Here is a 13633-nt window from a genome sequence, read left to right as displayed (position 1 = left end):
CGAATTCGAGCGGGTTCGGGGCCGATCCGGCCGCCCTAAACACCGTTAGTTTCCCCGAACCCGCAGGAAACCACCGTGCTCGCGCGCTCGAGGTGGCGGCAGCCCGCGGCTAAGCCCCGCCAAAGCAACCGGGACGCCCTCCGTCAGCATCGCGGGTTAAACCCGGCCGAGTTCCGTGCACAACGGCCCCGCTACCGCCTCGGGGAAACACCCGGGCGGCCCATGCAGCTCCAGCAGCTTTTCCTGCCCGCCGGGGACTTTGGGCTTTGCCCTCGGGGTCGGCGGCGAGCAGGAGAAGCGTCCCCGCCCCGCCGGAAGGCAACGCAACCCCCATGCCGCACCTACGACGTCTCCCGGGGCTCTAAGCCCCACGGCTCGCTAATTTTTTTTTTTTTATTATTATTTTTTTTTCCGCCCGCCGAGATTCGGCGCCTCCTAAACGGGGTCCGACGGGGGCCGCTGAAGGAAGAGACCAGAGGCGGGGCGCCGTCAGAGCGGGACGGGCTCGGAGCGCGAGGAGACGGCGGCCCCGGGGCAGCGCGCTCACCGGTGCCCTTGTACTTGTCCACGAAGCAGTACTTCAGCTCGTAGTCGCTCAGCAGCTCGTGGACTTCCTGAAAAAAAAAAAAAAAAACAGGCGGAGAGAGGGGCAGAGGTCAGCAGGATGCTCCTGGCCAACCGCTTCCCTCTCCCCACGTGCGGGGATGGGAGGATTTGGAGGCAACGCGCTCCTGCGCCACCAGCGGGCCCCTGTTTCGCACCATAAGGTCCCAATTTCGCTCCAGCAGGCCCCAATTTTGTACCATTAGGCCCCAATCTCGTACCATTAGGCCCCAATTTCGCTCCAGCGGGCCCCAATTTTGTACCATTAGGCCCCAATTTCGCCCCAGCGGGCCCCAATTTTGTACCATAAGGTCCCAATTTTGCTCCAGCGGGCCCCAATTTCACACCATAAGGTCCCAATTTCACTCCAGCGGGCCCCAATTTCGCTCCATAAGGCCCCAATTTCACTCCATTGAGCCCCAATTTTGCTCCCGCGGGCCCCAATTTTGCACCATAAGGCCCCAATTTTGCTCCCGCGGGCCTCAATTTCGCTCCCGCAGGCCCCAAAACCAGCCCGCGGAGCCGGGCCTCGCAGCGGGGTGCGGCACGAGACTTTGCCCTGCAGCCCCGCCGCCGCGAGCTGGGATTTGGGATTCACGGCGGGGGAAAAAGGGAAACCAGAAGCAGGAGGGGACGGAGCCGGAGCCCAGAGCGGAGCTGGGGGGGGGGGGGGGGGAAAACCCCGACACCGAGGGGGTCTCAAAGCCCCCCGGGGAGGGAAGGAAGGGAGGTGGAGATAGGGGCTGGGGGCGTAAGGGGAGGAAAGCGAACGCTCCCCACGGTTTTGGGGCCGTTGAATGGGATTTTAGGCAAAAAGCGGCGCCGTGCAAGGCCTGAAGGCGCGTTTCTCGGGAGCCCGGCGCGCGTTAAGGGGCTTTGACGTTAACGGGAGGGGGACGGGGACAGGGACGGGTGCTGCCACCCCGCAGGAGCTGCTTCAGAGGGGAATCGGGACGTGCCCCCGCTGCTCGCTCGTTAGGTGAGGGCCGACGGGGCAGGAAGGGCTGGGGACACAGCTCCGAGGCCTCCAGGCCCGGTCCCAACCCCAGCCCCCCGCTGTCCCCCGGGCCCGGTTCCCCTTCCTCAGCCCCAAACCGGCCCCGGCCCCTTCCCGGTCCCAGCACCAGCCCCCGGTCCCACCCCCCCACCCCCTAAGTCCCGGTTCTTCCGGGACCCAAACCAGTCCCGGTCCCCTCCAGCCCCACTCCCGGTCCCAAACCCCTGTCCCCGGCCCCCCCCTCTCAGCCCCAAACTGGCCCCGGTCCCTCCAGCCCTGAACCCAACCCCAGGTCGCGTTATCCCCCCGGTACCGGTGCCCCTTTCTCAGCCCCAAACCAGTCCCGGTCCCAGCCCCCGTTACCGGTCCCGGTCCCAGCCCCCGTTATCCCCTGTCACCCCCCGGGCCCGCTCCCAGCCCCCGTTACCCCCCGGTGCCTGTCCCGGTCTCGGTCCCAGACCCCATTACTCCCCCGTTACCTCCCGGTTCCGGTTCTAATCCCCCCTCCTCAGCCCCAAACCGGCCCCAGTTCCAGCCCCAGTTCCAGCCCCAGCCCCGGTCCCGGCCCCCATTACCCCCCGGGTCCGGTCCCGGTTCCACCTCCTCAGCCCCAAACCGGCCCCGGCCCCGTTACCCCCCGGTCCCAGTCTCCACTACCCCCTGGTGCCAGTCCCGGTCCCCCCCTCTCAGCCCCAAACCGGCCCCGGGTCCCGGTCCCGGTCCCAGCCCCCATTATCCCCCATCGCCCCCCGGTCCCGGTCCCGGTCCCCGTTACCCCCCAGTTCCAGTCCCGGTCTCGTTCCCAGTCCCCGTTACCCCCCGGTCCCAGACCCAGTCTCGATCCCGCTTCCCGCTACACCCCCGTTACTTCCCAGTCCCCCCCCCCCCCATCACCCCCCGGTACCGGACCCGGTCCCGGTCCCAGCCCCCGTTACCCCCCACTACCCCCCGGTCCCGGTCCCGGTTCCCCCTCCTCAGCCCCAAACCGGCCCCGGCCCCGGCCCCGGCCCCGGCCCCGTTCCCCCCCCCCCTCCCCGTTACCGGCCCCGTTCCCCCCGCACCTGGTTGCTGACGTCCGGCGGCAGCCCGCGGATCAGCACCTTGCGGCGGTTGCGGAACTGGCGGGCGCTGCGCTCCAGGCGGCTCCGGGCCTCGGCCGGCTCCAGCGGGGGCAGCTCCTCCTCGGGAGCTCGGCCCGGGCCCGGCCCCGGCCCCTCCGCCCCCGGCGCCGCCGCCGCCGCCGCCATCTTAGGCCCCCGCGGCCTCCCGCGACCATCGAGAGGCGGGCAGAGCGCCGCCAAGACGCCGCCTCGCCATTGGTCCGCCGCTGGCTCGGAACCGCTCCGGAGCATCCCGCCTCCGGATTGGTCGGTTCGGAGGGGAGGGGAGGGGGGAAAGGTGAAGTCACCGCCCCCGCGCTCCCATTCGCTGCTTGGGTGAGGCCACGGCCCCCGAGGAGCCCAACCCCCCCCCCGGCACCCCCCCCATCTTAAAGGGGCCGCGACCGCGGGGACCCCAGGAGCCCCCCCCGCCCTATAGGGGCCTGACACCCCCCGGCCCTACGGAGGAGCCAGGCGCCCCCACAAACAGCCCCATAGGGGCACCCCCAAAACCCCTCAGCCCGACAGGGACCCCAAAATCCCCCCCCAGCCCTACAGGGACCCCAAAATCCCCCCCAGTCCTATAGGGAACACTGACACCCCCCCATAGGACCCCCAAAACCCTGCCCTATAGGGGCCTCTGACACCCCCCGGCCCTACGGAGGAGCCAGGCGCCCCCACAAACAGCCCTATGGGGCACCCCAAAACCCCTCAGCCCTACAGGGACCCCAAAATCCCACCCCCAAATCCTATAGGGGGCCCTGACACCCACCCCATAGGACCCCCAAAACCCTGTCCTACAGGGACCCCCAAACTCTCCTCTGCACCCTGTGAAGTCCTGACACCCCCCTCCCCCCCCGCATTATCCTGTAAGACCCCGCGGAGCCCTGACCCCCCCCCCCCCCAAAAAATCACCCTACAAGACCCCAGGGAGCTCTGACCCCCCCCCCAAATCACCCTATAAACCCCCAGGGAGCCCTGCCCCCCCCAAATCACCCTGTAAGACCCCAGGGAGTCCTGACCCCCCCCCAAAAATCACCCCATAAACCCCCAGGGAGCCCTGAACCCCCCAAATCACCCCATAACCCCCCAACCCCATTACCGGGGGGCACAGCCCTCTGTTACCCACCCCCCCCCCAGGCAGGCAGAGCAGCCAGGGCCGTTACAACCTTTATTGGGGCCCCCCGGCCGCCCCCCACCCCATAGCCGGGGGGGGGGGCCCGCGGCATCACACAGCAGGCAATAAATAAGGGGGAACGGGGCAAAGCAGCCCCCCCTTTTGTACAGTTCAAGGTGGGGGCGGGGGGGGCGGCCAGCCCCCTCGTCCCCCCCCAAATCAGCTCCGTCCGACCCTAAAAACCTCGCTGGGGACACAGGGAGGGCCAGCACAACCTCCCCCCCCCCCCCCCCACCAAATGTTTGTGGGGGGAGACCCACCGTCCCCCCCCCACCCCCCCAAAAAAAAAACCTCCCAAAACGCAGCGGAAACCCCAAACTGCAATAAAGTGCCAAATTCTTTCCCTAACCCCCTCTTTTTGGGGTCGGGGGGGGGGGGGGTGGGTGGGGGGGCAGGGAAGGGGTGTGTGCCCTCTTGGTGCCCCCCCCCTCGCCCCTAAAGCTCACGGTAACGGGGGGGGGGGGGGAGCCCCGGGCGGTCCCCAACTTTTGGCGGAAGGGGGGTGGGGACGCGGACCCCATAAAGGGGGGGTGCAGAGGGGCTGGGGCCGTCCCCGTCCCGTTTCACAGTGTTTGGCCCCATTTCGATGCGGGGGGGGGGGGGGGGGGGGAAATAAGGCGAGGATGGGGGGGGGGGGGGGGGAGCGGGGAAGAGGCACGGCGGCGAGAGGCACGGCGGCCCTAAAACCGGAGCAAAACCCGGTCCTGCCCTAAAACCCACCCCAAAAGAGGAAAAAACCCTAAAGCTGGGGGCCCGGCCCCGGCCCTAAAGGGACCTTTGGTGGGGGGGGGGGGACGGGGGACCCCGAGCTCGTCCCCCCCCCCTCAGCAGAGGCTGAAGACGGAGGGGGCCTGGGCGCGGTACTTGTCGTGGAAGGCCTTGAGGATGGGGACGAGGTTGGGGAAGGCCGGGCGGAAAGAGGCCTCGGCCTCCCAGCAGTTCTTCATCAGGCGGTAGATCTGGGAAAAGGGGGGGAAAAAGGGTCAGAAAAAGGGGCGGGGGCCCAAAAAACCCCACGGAGGGACGAGGATTTAATAGGGTGAAGGGAAAAAAGGTCAGAAAAAGGGGCAGGGCCCCAAAAAACCCCACGGAGGGACGAGGATTTAATAGGGTGAAGGGAAAAAGGGTCAGAAAAAGGGGCAGGGTCCTAAAAAAAAACCACGGAGGGACGAGGATTTAATAGGGTGAAGGGAAAAAAAGGTCAGAAAAAGGGGTGGGGCCCCAAAAAACCCCACGGAGGGACGAGGATTTAATAGGGTGAAGGGGAAAAAGGTCAGAAAAAGGGGCAGGGTCCTAAAAAAAACCACGGAGGGACGAGGATTTAATAGGGTGAAGGGAAAAAAAGGTCAGAAAAAGGGGTGGGGCCCCAAAAAACCCCACGGAGGGACGAGGATTTAATAGGGTGAAGGGGAAAAAAGGTCAGAAAAAGGGGCAGGGTCCTAAAAAAAACCACGGAGGGACGAGGATTTAATAGGGTGAAGGGAAAAAAAGGTCAGAAAAAGGGGCAGGGGCCCAAAAAACCCACCCAGGGGCGAGGATTTAATAGGGTGAAGGGAAAAAGGGTCAGAAAAAGGGGCAGGGTCCTAAAAAAAACCACGGAGGGACGAGGATTTAATAGGGTGAAGGGAAAAAAGGTCAGAAAGAGGGGCAGGGCCCCAAAAAACCCCACGGAGGGACAAGGATTTAATAGGGTGAAGGGAAAAAAGGTCAGAAAAAGGGGCAGGGCCCCAAAAAACCCCACGGAGGGACGAGGATTTAATAGGGTGAAGGGGAAAAAGGTCAGAAAAAGGGGCAGGGCCCCAAAAAACCCCACGGAGGGACGAGGATTTAATAGGGTGAAGGGGAAAAAGATCAGAAAAAGGGGCAGGGTCCTAAAAAAAAAACCCACGGAGGGACAATGGTTTAATAGGGTGAAGGGGAAAAAGGTCAGAAAGAGGGGCAGGGCCCCAAAAAACCCCACGGAGGGACGAGGATTTAATAGGGTGAAGGGGAAGAAGGTCAGAAAAAGGGGCAGGGGCCCAAAAAACCCACCCAGGGGCGAGGATTTAATAGGGTGAAGGGAAAAAGGGTCAGAAAAAGGGGCAGGGTCCTAAAAAAAACCCCACGGAGGGACGAGGATTTAATAGGGTGAAGGGAAAAAGGTCAGAAAGAGGGGCAGGGTCCTAAAAAAAAACCACGGAGGGACAATGGTTTAATAGGGTGAAGGGGAAAAAAGTCAGAAAGAGGGGCAGGGTCCTAAAAAAAAAACCCCACGGAGGGACGAGGATTTAATAGGGTGAAGGGGAAAAAGTTGGAGGGCAAAAGAGCTCAAAAAAGGGACAGGGTCCCGAAAAAACCCACCCGGGGGTGACGATTTAACGGGGTGGAAGGGAAAAATGCTCAAAAAAGGGACAAGGTTCTAAAAAAAAAAAAAAAAAAAAAAAAAAAAACCATGGAGGGGCGATGATTTTATGGGGTGGAGGGGAAGGGCCTCGCTTCCAAATGCTCTGCCCCCCGATTTTTACCCGTTCCCTTGCCCCGCGAGGTGCTGGTGACATTTGGGGTGGGAAGGGGGCGGCGTGACGCGGGATTTACCTCGCAGGGACAGTCCTTGGGGCTGGGCAGCCTCTTCCCTCGGTCCAGCAGCTCGATCAGCCTCAGCACCGTCATCTGCCCCTGCGTGGCCCCGATCAGCTCGATGAATTTCTACGGGACAGGAGCCAGAGGTGAGGAACCGGCACCGGGATCGCCGCCCCCCCCCCCCGGCCCCGGGCCCCGGCCCCAAACCCGAAACCCACCACGGGAGGGCTCTGCGCGGGGTCACAGCGCGTCAGGAGCTCGTAGAGCGTCACCCCGAAGGACCAGACGTCGGAGGCGTAGTAGAACTTGCACTCCTTGAGGCACTCCACGGCGTACCTGCGGGGCGGCGGGGGCAACGGGGGCAGCGTGGGATCAGGGGACCCAACGGGGCCAAAATCAGGACCCAACGGGGCCAAAATCAGGACCCAACGGGGCCAAAATCGGGCCGCAATCGGGGAGCACAACTGGGGACCCAATGCGGCCACAATGGGGGCACAACAAGGACCCAACGGGGACTCAATAGGGCCACAATTGGGACCCAACAGGGCCACAACGGGGACACAATCGGGGACCCAACAGGGACACAATGGGGCCACAACCGGGACCCAACGGGGCCACAATTGGGAGCACAACTGGGGACCCAATGCGGCCACAACGGGGACCCAACTGGGGACCCAACGGGGCCAAAATCAGGACCCAATGGGGCCACAACGGGGCCACAATCGGGGACCCAACGGGGCCACAATCGGGGACCACAACTGGGGACCCAATGCGGCCACAAGGGGGCCACAACGAGGACCCAGCGGGGACTCAATAGGGCCACAACTGGGACCCAACGGGGCCAAAATCAGGACCCAACGGGGCCACAAGGGAGCCAGAATCAGGGACCCAACAGGGCCACAACGGGGACACAATCGGGCCACAACGAGGACCCAACGGAGACACAATGGGGCCACAACCGGGACCCAACGGAGCCACAGTTGGGACCACAACTGGGGACCCAATGCGGCCACAACGGGGGTACAATGGGGCCACAACGAGGACCCAACGGGGCCACAACCGGGCCACAATCGGGGCCGTGGCGCTCACCAGAAGACGGGGCTGTCCCCGTCCTCGCAGACGCGGTAATACTCGTGGCCCTCAGGGATGGCTTTGGCCAGGCCGAAGTCGCCGATCTTCACCACGTTCTCATTCTCCAGCAGCACGTTGCGGGCGGCGAGGTCCCTGTGGATGTAGTGCAGCGAGTGCAGGTAGGCCATGCCCTGCGACGGGGGGAAAACGGGCTTAGACGGGGCGTGGGGAGGGGCGGCGGGGCGTTTGGGGGCGGGGGAGAGGGGCTTTAGGGGCGGTTTTGGGAGGAAAAAGCAGATTGGAACCATTTTGGGGAGAGAAAACGGGACTTAGAGCCATTTGGGGGGGGGGGGGGGGGGGGACCAAAAGGGAGGTGGAGGCAGAGAGCCCAGCCAGGTCTCGCCGTGCTTTTACCCCAAGGTTTTTCCCTATATCGAGAGGGATTTATGGGGGAAGAGGGGCTGTAGAGGCAGTTGGGGGAGGAAAAAGCGGATTGGAACCATTTTGGGGAGAGAAAACGGGACTTAGAGCCACTTAGGGGGAGAGGAGACGAAAAGGGAGGCGGAGGCGCGAGGAGGAGGCGGGAAGCCCGGCCAGCCGTCGCCGTGCTTTTTCCCCAAGGTTTTTCCCCGTTTCGGGGACGCCCCGGCAGAGGTCAGAGCCTTTACCTCGCAGATCTGCTGTGCGAAGAGCAGGATGTGCGCCAGGCTGACGTTGTGCTTGGGCAGGTAGTCGCGCAGGCTGCCCAGCGGCACGTACTCCATGATCAGCTGCACGATCTTCTCCCCTGGCCGAGGAGCGGGAGGTGAGGCAGAAACCCCCAAAACCCCAGGCAGGGGGAGGAGGAACACCCCCAAAATTGTACTTTGAGCCTCCCTGCCACCTGGGGTGACGGGGATCGAGCAAAACACGTTCAGGCTCCGTGAAACGGAGCCTGGAAGCCGGGCTTGTGCCCTCCTCGCAGCTCCTCCTTACCCTGCTCGCTGCAGCAGCCCTTGTACTTGACGATGTTCTCGTGGTAGAGCGTCTTGAGGATCTCGATCTCCCTCTTCCAGCTGGCCAGCAGCTGCTGGCTGCAGCCGGCCTTCAGGGACTTGACGGCCACCATCTCGCCCGTGCCGTCGTTGGTGGGGTCGTAGCAGTAGAGGCTCACCTTGCCGAAGTGACCCTGGGAGGGGGGAGGGAGCAGGGATTGGGGACGCCGCCGGCACCGTTCCGGCTTCCCCCAGCTGGGTCAGGGAGCTTTTTGGGTAGAGGGGACAGCCTCGGTGGCAACGGGTTGAAAATGAAGACTCTTAAGCCTTGTTCAGGCGTGGATTTTTGGGGGAAATCAGGGCAGAAAGAGGCTGCTGCTCCCAGAGGGGATGGGAGCGTATAAATTGTGCGCAGCTGCTGCAAAGGGAACATCCGACAGGGTCCGAGCCCCTCCGCGTGTCCCAGCCCACCCAAAAGGACCTCGGCGTCTTTGGGGGATCCATCCTCACCTCCCCCAGCTCGCGGATCTTCTTCAGGTAGCGCTTCTGGAAGACGGTGGGGTCGGACACGGGGAAGTCGGGGTTGACGGAGGTGACATCCACGAGGTCTGCGAAAGACGGGAGAGGTCAGGGGCCAGCCGAGCTCTGAGCGCCTTCGTGCTCCTGCCCCCGCAGCCCGGGAGGCGATTTCTGCTCTGGGGCTTTGCTCCCCAATAAAAATTGGCCAGGGAGAGGAGCGAAGGGCCCCGTGGGAAGGGCTCACGCTGGGGCCGAAGCAGCGAGCTCCCAAAAGCAGACGCTGGCTGCGGCTGTGCCCACATCAGGCCGGCTCCTGCGCCGGGGAGAAGCTGGCGAGGGATGGGCAGGGGAGGGAAGGGCAGGGCCTCACTGTGGGGCTGGAGCTGGGTGAGGTCCCGGAGGATGGTGCGGAAGGACGGGCGCTCGCTGGGCGCGTAGCTGAGGCACTGCGAGATCAGCGTGGCCAGCTCCTTGCAGGACGGCTCGGGCAGGCGGTGCTTCTTCTCGTAGAAACGCTCTTTCTGGGGGAGAAACGGAGGAAAAAAAAACAGGTCACAAACGCGTCCGCAGCCGCGGAGGGGCTCAGAGCCGCGAGGCCGAGGGGAAGCCAAGCGCCCCGCTGTCCCCGCGGGCCTTTGTCACCTCGGAAGGCGTGCGCTCCTTGAGGGGGACGTCGGCGTCAAAGCAGATCTCCAGCAGCGTGGTGCCGAAGCTCCACTTGTCGGCGGCCGTGCTGAGGTTCCCCATGTCCTGCACGCACTCCGGGGCGATCCAGGGGATGCGGTCCACGCGCTCTTTGGGAAGGAGAAGGCGCGGGGGTCAGCGAGAAGGGGACACAACCCCGCGGGCAGAGGGGGGAAGCTCCCCGCGGGATCAGCTTTCGGGCCGGCTGCCGTCACGGGGCTCGCATCAAAACCTCTCCAACGCCCAAAACTAAGGGCTGGAAGGCAGGCAGGCGTTGCCAGAGCAGCTCAGGCGTAACCCACGCTCTTGGCTAGCCGCAGGAGGTGGAAAAGCACCTGGCTTCCCAGCTCCCAACAAGCCCGGGCCCAGCCCTGCCCAGCCCAGGGAGCCCCGCGGGGCGCGGTACCTTCTCGAGACAGCACCGTGAAGCTGACCCCGGGGTCGCTGAGCTTCACGAAGGGCAGGGAGCCGTCCTCCAGCCCCTTCCTGGCCAGCAGAATGTTCTTGGCGCACACGTTGCCGTGCACCAGGTTCTTGTCCTCCTGGGGAAATGAGGAGAGGCGACCTCAGAGAGGAGGAACGGGGCAGGGCCGCGCCGGGAAACAAAACCGCGGCGCTCCCGACCCCCGCCTTTCATCCCCTCCCTGCCTCTCTCCTCATCCCTCCGCACAAAGCCGGAGCCGGGGGGCACATCGGGAGCCTGGGGATTACCCAGCACAGCTCACGCCTTCCCGAGCTGCTGGCCAGAAGCCCAGCAAGCAGGGGAGGCAGCTTCCTCCTCCTCCTCGGCTCTGCCCCAGCCCCACGGCCCCCAGGTGAAGCTCCGGAGCAGCTCCAGCGTTTCGGGTCCCCACAAAGGGCCGCCCCAGGTGCTCACCTCCACGACAGAGGGAGAAAGGACAGGTTATTACGCTAAAAAAAAACCACGTATCTGCCCGGAGAGCAGAGCAAAGCGACCGATCCTCCCTGCTGTGCCGGAGGAGGGGACAAGAGGCGGCCGGCGCGGCCCCAGCCCCTCACCAGGTAGCTCAGGGCGCTCGCCAGCTGCTTGGCCACGGTGATCTTCCAGCCCACGGTGACCCGGCCCTTCTCCTTGCGCAGCAGCACGTCCAGGGGGCCGTGCTCTACAAACTCCTCCACCATGATATCTGGGAACACAAAGAGGGGTTGTTTTCGGCCAGCAGACCCAAAATCCAGCCCCAGGAACGGCTCCGGAGGGCGGCCGATGGGTCCGGCGAGCCCGGGACTCACTCTCAGAGCCCCGCACGCAGACGCCGTGCACGAAGGCCAGGTGGACGTGCGACACTTGGCTCATCAGGCTGGCCGTCTCGAAAAACGCCTGCGGAGAGAGCGGCGAAGGGGGGCGGGTCACGAAGCTGGGGGCATCACGAAGCTGCCCAGGGACCTGGATCAATGCGCTGGAGGATCGCGGGCTCACCAGGGCGATGTCTCGGTGGCTGGGGTCCAGGACTTTGAGCACCACGTGCAGCTCCCTGCTGTTGTTGTTCGGCTCGGTGGAGAAGTACTCGGCCTCGTCGTCGGCCCCGGCGGCGCCGCAGACGTTGAGCACGCCGTCGTAGATGTTGGTGCGGGTGCCCTGCCCCAGGTGGGCTCGCTGAGGGCAGAGGGAGAAGGAAAATGAGCGGCAGGGCTGCGGGCACGAGCCAACGCTCTCCCCGTCCCCCTGCTGGTGCTGTGGGTGGCAGGGAAGGAATCGTCCCCTGAGATGACAGCACCGCTGCTTTGCTTCGCCTCCTCCTCGCAGAGGGAAGGAATAAAGCGCCGAAGCAACCCCAAAATGTGTCTCTGTCCTTCCCTCGCACGGTGGCAGGGGTTTGGTGGCATGCCCTGACCGGGAATTCGGGATCCTCCGCACGCCCCGTCCCCAAAACCCGGCTGCCGCGCGGGCAGGGCGCCCGACCTGCGTGATCTCGTTCTTGCGGATCTGGTGGAAGCTGAGCTGGGTCAGGTTTAGGATCTGCTTCGTGCTGTCCTTCACCTTCCACGTGATCAGCAGGTCCGAAATCTCTGCCGGAAGAGGGAACCAAGCCTTCAGAAACCACCAGGTGCCCTCGCTCCCGAGAGAGAGGAGGAGAGCCACCCTCCTACCTCCTGGTTTGGGCGGGCAGCACCTCTTCACCGTGAAGCTCTCCTCGCCGGATTTGAGTGTGCAGCCCTTGAGGACGTCCAGGAGCTCGCGCAGAGTGGGGAACTCGCGGTCCCAGCCCTCCAGCACGAAGGAGCTGCCTTTCTTCTGGATGCGGAACTGCCTGTACTTGAGGGCCCCCTGCGCCCCGGGGCCCTGCGGGAGGGCAGGCGGCGTCAGGACGGGCGGCGCAGCTCCGGGGCCCAAAGCCTGGCAGCTCCGACCCCGGTCCTAACGGGGCCGGCACCGCCCGGAGCTCGCGGCTCTGCCTGCCCCCTGCTCGCCCAGCAAACGGAGTCGTTCCCCTTCCCTGATCTGCTGAGCAGGCCAGCAAAACTGCGGAGATTTAGCAGCAACAGGAGCAGGACCCAAAAACGCAGGGATTTAGCAGCTAAAAGAGCAGGACCCAAAACTGCGGGGATTTAGCAATAACAGGAGCAGGACCCAGAACTGTGGGGATTTAGCAACAACAGGAGCAGGACACAAAACAGCAGGGATTTCAAAACTGCGGGGATTTAGCAGCAACAGGAGCAGGACCCAAAAACGCAGGGATTTCAAAACTGCGGGGATTTAGCAGCAACAGGAGCAGGACCCAAAAACGCAGGGATTTAGCGGCAAAAAGAGCAGGACCCAAAACTGCAGGGATTTAGCAGCAACAGGAGCAGGACCCCAAACTGCAGGGATTTCAAAACTGCAGGGATTTAGCAGCAAAAAGAGCAGGACCCAAAACTGCGGGGATTTAGCAGGAACAGGAGCAGGATGCTCCACCTCAAAGCTGCTCCCCTCACCCTCCCGCATGGAAACTCCGCTGGCCGAGCCCAGATACGACCCAAGCGGCAAAAAGCAAGTTTCCAGCTCGCAGACCTCCCCCCCCCCCGGCGCAGCGAATCCTCCCCAGGGAAGGCCTGGCAGCGCGCCGCGAGGCGCCGGGATGCCCGCCGTACCTGCTGGTGGCCCCGTTTCACCACGGACAGAATCATCCTGTCGAAGTCGAGGACGCTCCAGCGGATGACGTAGAGCCCCTCCTCGTGCTCCTCCCGCCGCAGCTTGGCGAAGACGAATTCCTCCCTAGCGAGGGGGAGAAGGGGAGAGGCTCGAGCCCAGCCCCAGGGCCACGGGACGTCCCCCGGGATGCCAGACGTACTGCATGGGCCCGTGGATGCCGTTGAGGATGCTCATGACGAGCCGCGGCGGCGCCACTTCGTGGCACAGGTAGTGGCTGGAGTCCGCCGTCAGTCGGAAGTAGCCGTCCACCAGCGAGACCAGGGAGAGGGCGCTCTCGTAGGACGGGAGGAGCACCTCCTGGGGGGCACGAGGAATCGGCCGGACTGAGAGGAGGCCGCCCCAAATCCGCCCAGCCAGCCCGAGGAGGAGAGAGCGCAGAACTCAGGGAGGGGGAAAACAAACAAACAAACAAAAAAAAACAAACAAAAAAAACAACCAAACAAAAAAAAACCAAGGAGAAATCCTCGTTCCTCTCCTCGCTGCCCCCTTTCAGCCCCCAGAGCCCAACCCGAGGCCCCCCCACCGCGTGTCGGGACGGAGCAGAGGCGCTCACCAGGCACTGGTTGTCCTGCCGGTTGATGCTGACTCGGCAGTCCTTGATGACGACGTGCGTGATCTCTCGGAAGTGGCAGAAATGCGACCACTTGGGCTCGCTCGGCTCCGCTTGGCGCGGCCCCCGGGGCTCCGGCTCCTTGCTTCTGCTTTTCCTCCCGAAATAGCCTCGGTGGGAGACGGCCTCGACGCTCTGCGGAGCCGGAGACAAAGGGAATCGGGCGCACCGCCGGGGAACGGCGCCGC

At 64.2% G+C, this 13633-nt stretch overlaps 2 protein-coding genes across 3 annotated transcripts; both read right to left on the bottom strand.

Annotated features, from left to right (window-relative positions):
• Positions 1 to 19: 19 nt before the first annotated feature.
• On the bottom strand, positions 20 to 3019 carry LOC121063357 (ribonucleoprotein PTB-binding 1-like). 2 transcript variants are annotated; one of them, XM_040543779.1, is made up of 3 exons: positions 2662 to 3015; positions 548 to 614; positions 20 to 459 (listed from the first exon to the last, which is right to left on the bottom strand). In XM_040543779.1, exons 1-3 carry the CDS (start codon positions 2950 to 2952, stop codon positions 362 to 364), a joined length of 456 nt encoding a protein of 151 aa, XP_040399713.1. In that variant the 5' UTR covers positions 2953 to 3015; the 3' UTR covers positions 20 to 361. The 2 variants fall into 2 exon arrangements, with proteins under 2 accessions (XP_040399713.1, XP_040399712.1); XM_040543778.1 differs by having other exon boundaries at positions 20 to 614; positions 2662 to 3019.
• An 838-nt stretch (positions 3020 to 3857) lies between these two features.
• TYK2 (tyrosine kinase 2) lies at positions 3858 to 13628 on the bottom strand (the record flags this gene model as incomplete). The annotated part of the gene is made up of 18 exons (XM_040543776.1): positions 3858 to 4836; positions 6452 to 6562; positions 6655 to 6772; positions 7526 to 7698; positions 8176 to 8294; positions 8483 to 8675; positions 8992 to 9089; positions 9371 to 9521; positions 9643 to 9794; positions 10091 to 10226; positions 10705 to 10832; positions 10936 to 11023; positions 11123 to 11299; positions 11606 to 11712; positions 11794 to 11986; positions 12775 to 12898; positions 12975 to 13132; positions 13389 to 13628. Coding segments are annotated over 18 exons (2601 nt in total), but the record flags the coding sequence as incomplete, so codon positions are not given.
• Between the last annotated feature and the right edge of the window lie 5 nt (positions 13629 to 13633).

Source organism: Cygnus olor, unplaced genomic scaffold (assembly GCF_009769625.2).
Source record: "Cygnus olor isolate bCygOlo1 unplaced genomic scaffold, bCygOlo1.pri.v2 scaffold_220_ctg1, whole genome shotgun sequence".
Classification (NCBI taxonomy): domain Eukaryota; kingdom Metazoa; phylum Chordata; class Aves; order Anseriformes; family Anatidae; genus Cygnus; species Cygnus olor.
Note: the sequence above shows the minus strand (reverse complement) of the source record. Positions and strands in the feature narration are given on the sequence as shown.

Excerpts from the sequence above, each read along its gene's own strand:
- LOC121063357 (XM_040543778.1), bottom strand. The coding sequence starts at position 2,952 with ATGCTCCGGAGCGGTTCCGAGCCAGCGGCGGACCAATGGCGAGGCGGC. Across the intron at positions 615-2,661 it reads CGCCGGACGTCAGCAACCAG|GAAGTCCACGAGCTGCTGAG; the intron begins GTGCGGGGGGAA and ends TTTTTTTTTCAG.